The 14,145-nt window shown below is 36.1% G+C and overlaps 1 protein-coding gene across 2 annotated transcripts in view; it reads left to right on the forward strand.

The window, feature by feature from the left end:
- Positions 1-14,145, forward strand: part of ITGA1 (integrin subunit alpha 1) — a 71,325-nt gene that overhangs the window by 23,110 nt on the left and 34,070 nt on the right. For both annotated transcript variants that reach the window (XM_068177275.1, XM_068177274.1), the window contains 5 exons: positions 5,818-5,938; positions 8,055-8,167; positions 9,069-9,157; positions 9,247-9,361; positions 10,026-10,153. In XM_068177275.1, the coding sequence (XP_068033376.1) occupies positions 5,818-5,938; positions 8,055-8,167; positions 9,069-9,157; positions 9,247-9,361; positions 10,026-10,153 (566 nt within the window). The remainder of the gene's footprint in view (positions 1-5,817; positions 5,939-8,054; positions 8,168-9,068; positions 9,158-9,246; positions 9,362-10,025; positions 10,154-14,145) is intronic.

A 14,145-nucleotide genomic window follows, 5' to 3' on the forward strand; every position in this document is an offset into this window, starting at 1 on the left:
CTTCAAAGGTTAAAGATTAAAGAAAAAATGCCAGAGGCAAAATCATACAAAAGTTCTTTTGTAGCCCTGAAAAATAAAAGGCTCGATTTAAGCACTACTGAAAAAGTTTCTGAAGTTGATTTTTTTTTTTAATATATATACAGCTTTATTTGAAATATGTTGATATTTAGCCAGGCAGAACTGAATGCAACAAGAACTCCTGCCTCAGCCTCCTTGGCCTTCCACAGTAAGACCAGAGTACTGTGGCCTCTGAGCTCACAGACAGCAATTGTACTGCTGTCGTATTTTCTTCCACTTGGCATGCCAGTGGCTAAATCTCTTTTTCACAGGAAAAGGCTGTGTAATTCTGCAGTGACATTATCACAAGTGAAGCAAAAAAATAGTGTGTAGGTTTGCTGGTCCAGTAAATATTCCACTCTTACATGTTTGAGCCATTCTTTTAAAAACAGCATTTCTGTGGGTATGACTTTGCAAGTAGAAGCACTTTTAATATTCCTTGCTACCAGCCAGATGCAGCCCAGCCCTGGCCCAAGTGCATGGTGTTGTGTTGGTGCAGCTAAAGGATCCAGCTGTGAGGAGATTTCATTTCCCGAGGCGCAGTGCTGCGCATACTGGAGGACACAATTTGTTCTCTGCAGCTGATTGCAGCTAGCTGAGAGCTGTGGCTCAGGCTTGCAGGTGCCAACACACTGTGCTATCAATTTCCTCAAGAGTTTTCAAATTGCAGGTTGAAATTTTGTTTCTAAGGTTTTCTAAGATGATGAGACAGGTAGTCTTTGCAACATCAATGTAAAATACTTTTAGAGGCAGTCAGTTACTGTCTTACAATTAGGACATCTTTTCTAATTACACATACAGCTTTCAGTACATTGTGGTCACATGCACAGTCTCCTGTTGCTGTATTGCACACCTGTTCTGTTTGCAGGTTTTTAAAATATCTTTACAACAACATTGATTATAATACATTGTGTGCAAACATTAAGGCAATTTTTCTTTTAATTTATTTTAAAGATACATAAAGATATGAGAACTCCATAAAGCATTTTAATCTTATTTTAGTCTCCAGCTTAAATTTCTGCATTCTCTCTTATATTCCAAGATGGAGACAGTCTTATTTTTTAAACTTTTTTTTTGTTTAATTTTCCAGTGTTTTCCAATTGTGCATACTTACGAAAAACATTACTTGTTTTGGTGTGCTCCTTGGTGCACCTAGAGCTGCTTTGTTTCAGTCTCCTGCAAAATGCAGATGAATTGATAAAAACATCTGAAGTGCTATAGCAGTAAGTGTGAAATGAAACAAAAAACTTTTTAACCACATGCTGGCAGGGAGAAGTAGTGTTAGCCAGTGTGTTAGCCTTGTCCAATGGTAAGTGTAAATTCATCCTTTCCTGTTTTTGAAAGAAAACATTTGTATTTCTTGGGATCATCTCTATTTATAGAGGATTCAGTTGTTATTTGCTACAGACCATACACAGTTAAAATATTGTAACTCAATTTATTCTCTTGTCTAAGTTGGTCTTCATGATGCCATTTATTGTGGGTGTTTTGTGGTGATCTATTTTTCATCAGTAAAGAACCAGGTGTTAGGCTTTGTTCTACAGTTTGGCTTATGTTTATATCCATCTTTTTAGGAAAATAAGGGTGCCAATTCTGTGTTTGTAAGGTTAGAGTGGCCAGCCAGGCAATATGCTTGTGAACAAGTCCCAGAAAAGTCTAGTTTTGCATGGTTTGGAGGCAGAGTAACTCTCCAGACAGCACAAAAGTTTAGTTAAAAGAACTCATTAAATAAAACAGAGAAGAATTTATTAGTGGCTACTGGACAAGTATGAGCTACTACTCCAGGTTTGTAATAGAAATAATATTTGTGTTGTCGTCTTGGTGACTGAGTGTTAACTTTTCATGTATAGGTACAAGCTGTGCTAAGCAAAGAATGGTACACGTATCAGCTCATGTTCTGCTCAGTGTAAATCAGTAGTGAGAGGGACATTGTCCCAGGTTTTCTGCAGTGCCTTCTTTCTTGTAGAACATGAAGATGAAGTTTTAACCTTTGAGAAAATTTTATACTCTGCATTTCTGAACTGTATCCATCAATTTTGATCTTTTTGCAGTCATTCTGTTAACACAACATGAAATAGTTCAAAATCTTATTTTATCAATGTTATTTATGATTAAGTAAAATACTATGTACTTTATGAAAAAATGGGTTTTTTCTCCTTAATTCCCATAATTCTGAGGACAATCCTCTCCAACTTCCCTGTAGTTCTCCTTTCTCCTTTTTCCAGTGCTTCTGCCAATACTTCTCTTAATTCACAAGTTAGCTAGAAACAGTAGAGAATGTATGCCATCTTAGACAGAAGGTGGAAATTTGAAAGAGTTCAAGCTAGGTATTATTAATAACACAATTTTCATAGTCACAATCAATAATATTTTTAAATGTTCTGAATCATTAGCACTGTACAGTGTTTTCTCTACTAAAAAATTAAATAAAGGATGAAAGCCAAGTTGCCATAAACAATAATCAGTAGATTATTGATAGCTAGATGTGTAATGTAGTAATGTAATAAACTCCACTTTTCCATTTACCATCTGCAGATTTGAACATCTCTTTGGCTTGTAAGATTTCCTTTTACAGGATCTGTGGGAAATGCAGCAAGCTGCCTTTAAATACATTTATTATTTGGAAGTTAATTTTACATCACTTATCATGACCCTTACTTTAACACAAAAAAAATATGCTTATGATGTTTTAAAGCACATAGAACACAGAGAAGGCCATGCAGTACATTTGCATATTAAAATATGCCAAACCGTTTGTCTATGAAGTCAAACTTCAAAGTGTCTGACTTCTGGCTAAGACAGAAGGGGAAGATGAAAGAGTAAGAGTACAGCCATACTGGATCCAATCAAGATCATGTTTTGTCCAGTATCATGTGTGCAGACAATCATATGTAACACTGCTCTTCCAGTTTCCAAGTATCTCCAACTAAAGGGATTTCCTGAACCAGATGTGCATTCTGTGTGGGTTGTAAACTGCAGTGGTTTTGTCTTCCATTGAGTTATTCAGATCCCTATTAAGCTCATTACATTTAGCCTCCAAAGGATTCTTTGCCAGTAAGGTCTCTAGGTTTGTTCTGCTGTGTGGAGTTACCACCTCAGTTTCCTTTCTGACTAGTCTGGCCCATCTAGCTTCTTTTGGTTCGTCTATCTTTACTTTTTTAGAAGAAAGCATTATTATGTTGATTCTAATTTGACTTCATTCTGAAGCATGAGGATTTGGGTGGTTGGTAGTAAATAGCTGGCATTTTTTATTCATCTACTTACTAGCATTTCATATTTTCAGCTGTTGTAACTATGAGGATTATAAACACATGCATTAAAATTAGGAGATTTGTAAAAGTTACATAACTAATTCAGGAAATTTCAAGACCATTTCCTGTAATGACTACAGAATAAAAATCCATGGTTGTCAATACTACATCACTGTGATGAAACTCCTCATCTATCAGTGGATGATAAAATGATGGTGGAGGGTATCATGGTGAAGTGAACAGAGTACAGGTGGCACATGTAAGCTTCGGCTGCTTTAGTAGAAAGCAAATGGGCTGGAATTTGTGGCCTTGGTATTTCATATCATGATACATGTTGAACATCATCATAAGATGGGAAAGGGGAAGAGCATGCCTCTAAAGACCTCTAGAGGGATGTTCTGCCCTTCTTGTTCGGAGACTAAAGTGAACAGACCTCTGGAGACCATTAGGAGAGAAGTTAACATGAGTATATTTTGCTTCTACATTTCTTCTTGAACTAAATAATGAACTTAGTTACTTTAGCAGGTGACTCATTAGTACTGCCTCATTGTCTAGGAGGTAGATTGTGAGTGTAAATGACACAGTTGCAATCCCTTGTATGGTTTGAAAAGTAATAATAGCAACTGTTTTTACTCTTTTAGTAGTAGATTTCAATTTTTACTGAAATTTAACAAAAGAAGACTTGAACTAGTGATAGCTTGACTGAATTCCTAAAAGTTGGGTTTGTTAATTTTAATTATACTTGAATGACTGAGAATAGGGGAGGAAAATGCCTATTGCACATGAACAGGCATAGCAAAATTTCTTTAAGCATAAATGTTTAAGGGAGACAATATTATTTTCCAACTAATTATTTCCCATCAGACTGTCAATGATTAATTTTTTCTTATCACTTGCAGAGAATATTTTCTGAAGTACTAATCTCTGTTTTGGTTTTTTTCACTTCTTTATATTTCCTGGTTCTGACTGGAGGAAGAAAAACTAAAATAACACAAATTAAACTTTTCCTTTTTTTGCTGTCCATTGAAACTGGAAATACTTACTAAATGACAAATGGTCTTCTGTGATAATTTTACTGCATGAAGCAGGAAATAAGATGCTGAGAGAGACAGATTAGCATTGACCACTTGGGAGCTTAATTATAGTAACAAGCCTTCCATGAGAATTTTGTCAACTCAATGGTGAATAACACAGATGTGTTTCAGTAACTAGATATTATTTAGATGCTTTGACATGCAGCAAGTATTGGGTATTTGGGTATTTTTATGTAACTCTTAAGTGTCAGCAAATGATCATGAAATGCTTCTTTGAAATTAAATGAAGTTTGTGTATATTTGTGCTTTTAAGCAGTCTTAATGTTCTACAAATTCCCCTAATTTTTTACTTTTGTGAATTAAATATACAGGTCTGCGGCAGCAGAGTCAGTGGTTACTTTTGAAACTTATTTACAGTTTCAAAACTGATTTACAGGACAAAGGTGGAATAGATCACTATAAGAAATAGTAAACAAAACATAAATAGCCTTATTTTTATTTATATACAGTGTTTTATACTATTTATATATTAAAATAATTTATAATAATAAAATAATTTTCATGTATTTTTATATATAGTGTTTTATGCTTCTTAATGGACTTTGCAGTTATAGGTATCACTTCAAGCTGGATTTTTACCCTATATCTCAAGTTTTTCTGAAACTGGATATACAGTCAAATTTCTGCAGTATTTTCCTTGGTATGATTGCTGAACTTTAGGGTATGGGAAATCAGTCAGAAGAAGCATTTGCTCTTTTCATTGATCTCCTCATAGTCCAAGATCACCATTGTGTAGCAACTTTTCCTAAATGCACAATTATTAGAGTTATGCAAATAATCACGTATAGGTACTATGGAGATCAGCAAAAGATTGTGTAGAAAATTTATTTTATTCTTTTCCAAATATGAATGGTTTACAGGAATTAAGAGAAAACTGTAAACTTTTTTTCCTCTAATATAGAATAAAATTAAATACATCTGAAAGCTTTTCCTCATTCTTTTCCTATGTGTTTTTTGTTCAAAAATTTTCTGTTAAAAACTAGTTATTTCTCAATTTAAGTAAACTTTAGAACTAATTACTTGAATGAGGGAACATCTATATTAAATTCTTGCTTTAGAAGTGAATGGAGCTAAAAGAATAACTAAACTAAACTAAATAAATAACTAAAAAGTTATTTATTCTCAAAAGTTTTAATTAATGTCATTGGATTTGATTTTAAAATGAGTGATGTGAGTTTGAAAAATATGTTTGGAGTACAGAAGTCCAGTTGCTAACAACTCTGAATTTGGTTATGTATCTGTGTGTGAGGAAGTATGTTTTAAATCTCTCACAAGCTGTGATATGTGTGCCTCAATGCCACTTTCAAAGTCTTGTACCTTTCATTAAGTCATTAGTGAATGTTGGTTTCTTAGATGTATTTGGGTGTATTTATACTCTACATACTAATTTTTTCTAAATACTAATTTTTTTAAAGCTCTCTTTCACCTTGTTTGCACTTCCAATGTTGATGTGAAAAATGCACTGACCTTCAGTGGCCCTCTGGAAGACATGTTCGGGTACACAGTCCAACAGTATGAAAATGAGGAAGGGAAATGGTAAGCTCTTTTTCTTTTTTTTTTTTTTTTTTAACTGAACACTCCAAATTATCAGGTATTCAGTGACTCAGGTGCTGTACTTTTATTTTCAAGTTAGGGTCAGATTCTGTCAGGCATATTTCTTAAACTTATGCACAGCCCTTAGGAAATCTGGAAAGATTGGGAGAGAAAAAGATCTGTATGCATACCTCCAATTATGTCCTCAAAGACATAAATGACTTCACAAAAGGGGTAAATTCCCTCATTGATGGAGCTGAGAAAGTACTGTGTTTTGAGCTCTGTTTTTTCCATTTACTAAATGAAATCTTTACCTTTTACTTCTGTTAATGTATTTACAATGAAATTACTTCTGCATTAAGTTTTTTTTTTTCTAAAGTTTTCTGTCAGGGTTTGTCTAAACTGAATTTTTTAATTCTGTTGATTGGGAGATTTACCTGTCGAAATATTAATTAGTACAGTACTCCCTCTGTCTTCCCTTTTGGAGGGCTAAGTATGTCTTGCAACTGGTAATATATTTGCACTGGGGACCTGGAGCCTTTATCATAACCTCTCTTTTCCTTCCTCTTGTTCTAAGTAGAGGCTGCATTTTGGCATGCTCACCCATATCATTGCTTCTTGGTCATTTGATAAACACCTGCCTATGCTTTTCCCTTGTTAAATCCCAGAGGCTGATGACTGGGCTGGAGGACTGAAATAACAATTGTATGGTAAAAGGTTTGGGAAAGAGATCTTTATCATTCTTTGCAGCTGGCTCTGGTTTTCCCAGAGCCTTTTTGACACTTCTTGGTAAACCCAGGGACTCCTGCAGCATGCAGGAACAACAGGCAGCAGGAGTCTGTGTGACAGACGGGCCAGACTGTTCTGTGGTGAGCAATCACCACTGCGAGTGCTGGGTCTGCCAGGCTCTGAGTCTGACCACCACTGCAACACAGTGCTCAGAGAAATGAAACCACAAAGACTGCTTTTGAATGTGCTAGTTCTTGACTGCTGCAATTGTAGGATGTTTAAATACACATTTGTTATGAGGGTTGTGAGAGAATAAGAAGAATGACCTTCTTTGAGCTAATTTAGACCTACAGGAAATGGAATCCATTCTAGGAGCTGGGATTTTGCAAAGTAAGCTGTATTGTTGTAAGCAGTCCTGAGACCTTTCAAAAGCAAGCAATAATATGAGCTGGAAATGGTAGATCTACCAGTAGCCAAACAGTGATATAAACTAGTGTGCTAGATCTGGAGATCTCTGAAATTGAACTTAAGAACTCCTGTAAGTTGTCAAGCTTTCAGCACGTCAGTATTTAAAGCAGAAAATTTGTAAGTTGATAGTTAAAAATATACAAAACAGCCTTGAGAGGATTTTTCTGCTACTATTATGCTACCTGTAGGGCACCAATAGAGCTTTCCAGCATCAAATGGTCTCTGAACCTGACTGGAGCTGTTTCTCAATAACGTGGGGATTCCCTCATGCAAAAAGACAAAATAAATAGCCTTTCAGACCACGTAACACTCTTCATGGGGCTTTTTCTTTCTGAGAAAGGAACAGCACAGGGGCATGAACTTGATGACTATTGATCACCTTCCAGGGGATGTCAGGTACACTCAGCTTCTATGCATTTTACAAGTTTGAAATTTGTTTCAATAACCTTTTTTTATTAATGACAGGGAAGAACATGTCTTTTACAGTGCTGCTCCACATTATTTAAGACTAAATTCTTCCTCTGAGTGCTTGTAACCTCTTCTTTGGCATTTGGTCTCTGAGCATGGAAAATAGGTTTTCATCTAAGCTCTTGTAATAATCAAGAACATATTAAATAAAGCGTATCTTTCTTTCTGTATTATTTCTAAGACTTGTTTTCTACCCACCTATATTTCTTTTATTTTCCTCTGGGGTTTTTTAAGTGTTATTCTATTCTGTAATTTGGTATATAGGCACATTTCCTTTCCATGTCCTTATTATTTCTCTTGCATCTGGACTGGTATAACTGATACTTTTCTTTTTCTCTACCCTATACTGCTAGTGTGGAGCTTGCTGTAGCTGTTCTCTCTCTGTAAGTTTTATTTGCTCACTTTTGTCCCTTGATAGAAAGAAGACATTTCAGGTAACTTTTTTAATTTGCAGGGTACTTATTGGTTCACCACTAGTTGGCCAACCTGAGAAAAGAACAGGCGATGTCTACAAATGCCCTGTAGGAAGGGACAGCCCATCACCCTGCATAAAACTGAACTTACCAGGTACGAAAGGAAATGAAGTGGTGTCACAGCTTTTCTAGTGAAAATTTGCTTGGGGCTCCAGAGCTAAATGTGAAGGAAGTTGTGTTTGTAGCATTAAAAATAATTCTAAAGCCTCTCACTATCCTGTAGAAAACATGCTAATACTTTTAGAATGGGTATGTGGTTGTGTTATCAAAACTTTATTATGACTGACGTTAGTTGACTGTGGTTGGCAGTCCTGGCCACTGAGCCAGGAAGGTCTTGGATTGTAATTTCATGGATTGCCCTTTCCAAAGCTCACTGAATTCAAGAGCCTCCATAATGCCATCAGTAAGCTTTTGATGAAAATGTAACTAGGCTGATGCATCTTAATCTGCCAAAGGTAAATATTAATAATTTTTTTGGTCAAGTCAAGAGATACTTGATGTAGACTGGAAGGAGATTCCAGTTGAATATGAACTTCACTAAATATACCTGCTGTGATATTTTTTATCTCCTTTTATTCCTTGAAAACCAAAATGTCAGTAATGCAACATAATAGTAACAAATAGAAAAGCTCATAAGTCAGTCATAGCAAGACAAGGTAAAAAATGAATTTTTTTTTCCTAATTAACAAAACTCTGTGCGTAGTAGTATCTTGTTTTCATTGTGCTGTTATTTTTACTTTTTTTTCTTTTCTTGCGGTTTAAGAAAACTATTTGAGACAGCAACCCAGACAAATTTTCTGGGATAGAAGCCAGTCTCAGAAATTTTTCTTGATTGTTGCAGTTGAAGAACGAGGGGGAAGGGTGCTAAAATATTTGATGAAACCAGTGTCAGTCTGGGTTTTATTTTAGAAGCTGGAAGCTCCATACTAGGGGATATATAATTTAACATTTTGTTTTCATGTTCCCAAATACTTAACATTTTAATCTATTTATAGCTTCTACTTCAGTTCCTAATGTTGTGGAAGTAAAAGAAAACATGACTCTTGGAACAACCTTAGTGACTAACCCAAAAGGAGGGTTTCTGGTAAGAAAGAACTTTTTGCTAATTTTAAAAGTCTGTTTTTTTCTCAGATATCATAACAAAAACATTTCACCCTTTTTTATTTTTTAAAGGCATGTGGACCACTTTATGCTTATAAATGTGGACGTTTGCATTACACAACTGGACTTTGTTCTAATGTCAGCTCCACTTTTGAAACCATTGGGGCCATTGCTCCATCTGTGCAAGGTATGCATGCTGCAGGAATTTTCCCGTGTGTCCAAAAATAAAGAGTGCCAAACAAGACAAATGTATACACATAGGCATACTGAATATAATGAAATGCTTAACTTAGCTACCAGCATTACCAAGTTAAGTAAATGTTTTCATTGTCTGTATATAACCTAAATTCTTCCTACTTTTGGAATTTATCTCAGTATAAACAATCATTACAGTGCTATGTAACATCCAAACAAAATTGCTAAAAATAGTTGCTTATGTTTTTAACTTATGGCCAAAAGACTCCTTTTAAATAATGACGGCATACTGAGACCTAATACAAACCCAGTTTAGTAATATGCATACAAATCTTAAAGACATGGTCCTTTGAAAAACTTGTAGAAGAATAGATTGACATTGGCAAAAGTAGGGTGTCACTGGTAAATACTCCAGTTATGTGATCTTCTTCCATTCCTAAATTTCTGCTTACAAGAAAACTCCTTCCTGATAAAGGGAACACAAGCCATGTGAAATACAATGCAAAAGTTGAAGAATGATAGTTGGCATCAAGCATGTCAGTTCAGCCACACTGCAGAATAATATACATTTGTTACTAATGACAGAAGTAGCTGGAGCTGTGAGAGAAGTCTGATCCTTGTTACTGTCAATTCTTATGTGGCAATTTGTGTTGCAGAGTGTAAAACCCAGTTGGACATTGTCATAGTCCTTGATGGGTCCAACAGCATTTATCCATGGGAGAGTGTCACAGACTTTCTGAACAGCCTCCTGAGAAACATGGATATAGGTCCTCAGCAAACACAGGTAACATGGTAGATATTTTATGTTAATTTCAGAAGAAAAAACAGCTTACAGGAAATGGTATAATAGTGTCATCTACGGACCTCTTCAATTCCAAGAAATTAGAGCAGCAGGATACTAAAGCAAAATAGCTGAAACCACAACTAAGTCAGTACTCAGTCATCAAGCAGCAATGTCAGGAAGACTACCCCTCCCCCCACTGCTCAGGCAGTCTGGAGAAACCAACTTTCGAACCTAGAGACAAAAGTTAAGTGCATTAAGTGAGGCTGCTTGAACACTGTCCTTTCCCACTTCCTTCCTCTCCACAGCCCCTTCTTGTCTTCCTTTGTACTTCATTGCACAAAGGTCATTTCTGCTCTTCTGAAGCACACATGTGTGGTTTGGACAGCCTTTGATTGTAAGCTTTTTGTAGCAGTGTTCTTAGTACTGGGGAACATTGGGCATGCAGGTTTTAAACGTTGAGATCCTAATTAACGAGTGGCTGTTTAGCTACATGTTATTAATGGCAGAAGCTGCATTTATATAATAAGTGGAGAGGGCCAAATTCCCAGCTGCTATAAATCAATGCAGTTCCATCAGAATTAATGGAGCTATGACCAATTACCCCCTGAGGATCTGGCATATGTCCCACACACTGCTTAACAGATTATGTAAATATCAGTTCTAAAAGAACTCTGGGAAGGGGAAAACAGTTGAGTCTGGGATACATATTAACACAAAAAGCTTTATTAACAGCAACAGAAGAAACTGTTTCTTCCTTTCCTTTCTATATTTTCCACCTTCCAAAATCAAGGGTTTTCCAGGGCCTCCTGTAATAAATTATATGCTACAGGCAGTTTTGCAATTTTGGATTAGCTCCTAAAATTCAGCTCCTGCCTTCATAAAGGAGACTGTGAGAAGATGTAAAGGATATCTCTGTCTGCAGAGAGTTATGCATGATTTTCCATGTTAACTGGGGTTTTCAAGTTACCACCCAGGTCCTCTGTTGTCTATACTGAACACTGGCTGACAAAATAACTTACAAACTGTCAACATCGCAATCATATCCTGTTATTTTAAACACACTCTTCTTCAGATATTGTGAGGAAGAAGGAAAAACACTTTGTCAAATTCAGCAGAAAGGAAAAAATTCTTTCTGTTCCCTTAAACAGATGATTACTCAAACATGTATCATTTTGAAATACTTTAATCTGAACTTCCCAAATTGGGGCATTGGCTGCGTCGAAATCATCACTGTCTTCTGCCCAAAGGACTTCATGGGAGTGGTACGCAGGGCAATCAATTCCACTGCACCCTCACTCCTCTTCCTCACCCAGCAACTCCTAAATTTTTACAATGCCACACCTCTGTTATGTTCGGTTTTGGAATACTGCCTCATCTGTGTGGCTTAGCTGGTGCACAATAGGTCCCTTTCTGGCCAGCACTCCAGCAACCTCCCATCTCCACCTACAAAATCCCTTGTGCCCACAGTTTGGCATCCCTCTTCTCACACGTACACACACTCACTTGAGGACGTCAGCTTTGGCATCTGGTTGCTACAGAGCAGAAACATTTGAGAGGAAGATAAGAATGGGATAAGGAGGAGAGAGGCTGAAAAGCTGGAAATGGACAACAAAAGCTCAGTGGAATTTTCTCAGTCCCTCTTACCTTCTTCCTTCCCCATCTCATCTTTCTCCTCTCCTCTGAGCCCCCTGCTTAGGAACCCTGCTGCATCTGAAGTTAGTAATGAATTTATACTCTGTCCTCCACCCACTCTGTCTACTTTCTCAGAAAAAATGTTTAAGTGACTATACAATAGGAAACAGGAGAAACAGCAGAGCAGGCTTTTTTATCCCCTCTCCTCTAGGGAGCCCAGAAGAGAAGCATAGGAACAATAATTTACTTTTTGTCTGTTTAAATTGATTTTTCCAATGTAATTTTTTATTACTGGGTATGTAGAAATTAGTGGACTTTCACTGACTTAAGATTGTTTTGCACAGGAAAGGAATGAGGTGATTACAGAATAACTCCTTAGCAGATTGGGTGTGACTTGTTCAAAACTGTTTTGATTAGAGGCTTTTGAGATTTTTTTTCCCACTTACCTCCTTAATGAACAATGGTCATTAGACTTGCAGCAAGTTGAGAGAAATTGCTCAGTGTCCCATGTTTGGCAGATTTAAAAATGAAGCCTGAAGTTTCAGATGCAGAAAATCAAAGTTTATGGTATTTTTTTCCTTCTCTTCCTCATTCTCTTCTCCAGATAATCTACAACACCATACTGATGATTAAGCTGCATATCTTGAGTTTTGGGATAAAAAAAGTAAATGGAAAGTGATGATAGAAAAGTGGAAAAAGAAGGAGGAATTATGTAGAAATAGTAGAAGTAGGAACAAAATCAAAATATTTCTCTTGGCCTTTTTTTGCCTCATTTTTAACTGTTTTGGAGATAATTATCTTTTTACTATGGAAAGGTAGATTTTTTAATCATTTACATATGAGTCACTTTCTGTGGATTTCTCACAAAAAAGAAAGCAGAATACTTGAATAAATGCAATTCTAGCTTTAAAGCTATGCTGGAAAGGCCTTCAGAAATCTGTAGACGGTTTCTATTTTTACATTATTATATGACATAGGCAGTTATAGATGTTTGGCCTGTACTTTACTGTGTCTCCAAAGGGACTGTATCAGTACACTAATAAGTCATGCCATGTCATATCTTATGATTAGTTTTGTCTTCAGAAGAACAGAAGTGTATTTAAGAGATTTTACAAAGATTAAGGATAAAGAAAGGTCTTTGCAAGAGTTTTAAGTAACTTGTGTCTTGAAGTAAACAAAATGTGGGAGAATTTTTTTTTTTTTGTTCAGATGCCTTTAAAAAGATCTCCTTATGAAAAAATATATTGTCCATTAATGCTACCCGAGGCATCTCTGCTTTTCTTTTACATTAAGTATCAGTACATCCAAAAATATTCCTGATTTCTCTCCACATCCCAAAGCTGAAAACTCTAACATATGATTTCATATACCAAATGGTTTTCCTTTCATTTTATTATTTTAGTTGTTGGTTTTTGCCAAATTGATTAGCTTAATAATTTATTGGGAAAGCCAGAATGCACTTTCCAAATAAGGGTCTGTATTCATTTAAAGAACAACAATAAATCGTAGCCCTGAGAACTGCTTTGTTCCAAAGTAGAACAGTCCATCACTTGCCTGTTCCCTTGTACAACACTTTTCACAGGAACTGGGGACAATTAAAGAATTATTCCCTTGTGTAATTCAAAAGCCATGGAATGCTAGGGAAGGGAACATAAACTTAAGAATTACAGGAATGTTCAATAGATTATGGTCAGTAATGCTGGGAAAAATAATAGGTTCTCTGGAGTAGAGCAGAATTATGTCATTTTGTGTAGCAGTATTGCATTTTCCAGATATAAATTAAACAAGTAAATCAAAACATACGATGCCTGTAAGCATCATTCTTAGGGGCTTGCTGAAGTCCCATAAAGGCACATTTGCATCATGTAGATGTATCACTTTTAGTTTTTCATAAGATGAAAAGGCTACAAAAGTTCAAACCTTCATTGCTGTCTAATAGAATATAACTCTAATTTTGCAAGGTGATCATCCTGTGATCCTGTAGGAGACTGGAACATGAAGCCCAGTAGCATTTTCTCAGAGACTTTTTGTTACCTTTTTTTGGGGAATGGTTCATCTTTGATACTGTGGAATATGTAGAACATGATGACCAGCATTTTTAAAGCTACTGCTTAGGAAGGGTCGCACATGACAATTGTATCCCATAAGATAACCACATGCCCCCCTTCCTTCCTGATTTACAAGCTATGCTGCACAGTGCAGTTTTCAGACTCAGATGTTCTTCCCATTCACTTCCTGAGAAGGAAATGCTCAAAATGTGTACTTGCTGTGATCATGGACGTTTCCTTTCAAACAGGAAATTATACAACTCAATGTCAGCCTGTAATCTTTTTTTAGGAAAATGACAACACCGACATGGG

This window comes from Anomalospiza imberbis, chromosome Z, assembly GCF_031753505.1.
Source record: "Anomalospiza imberbis isolate Cuckoo-Finch-1a 21T00152 chromosome Z, ASM3175350v1, whole genome shotgun sequence".
Classification (NCBI taxonomy): domain Eukaryota; kingdom Metazoa; phylum Chordata; class Aves; order Passeriformes; family Viduidae; genus Anomalospiza; species Anomalospiza imberbis.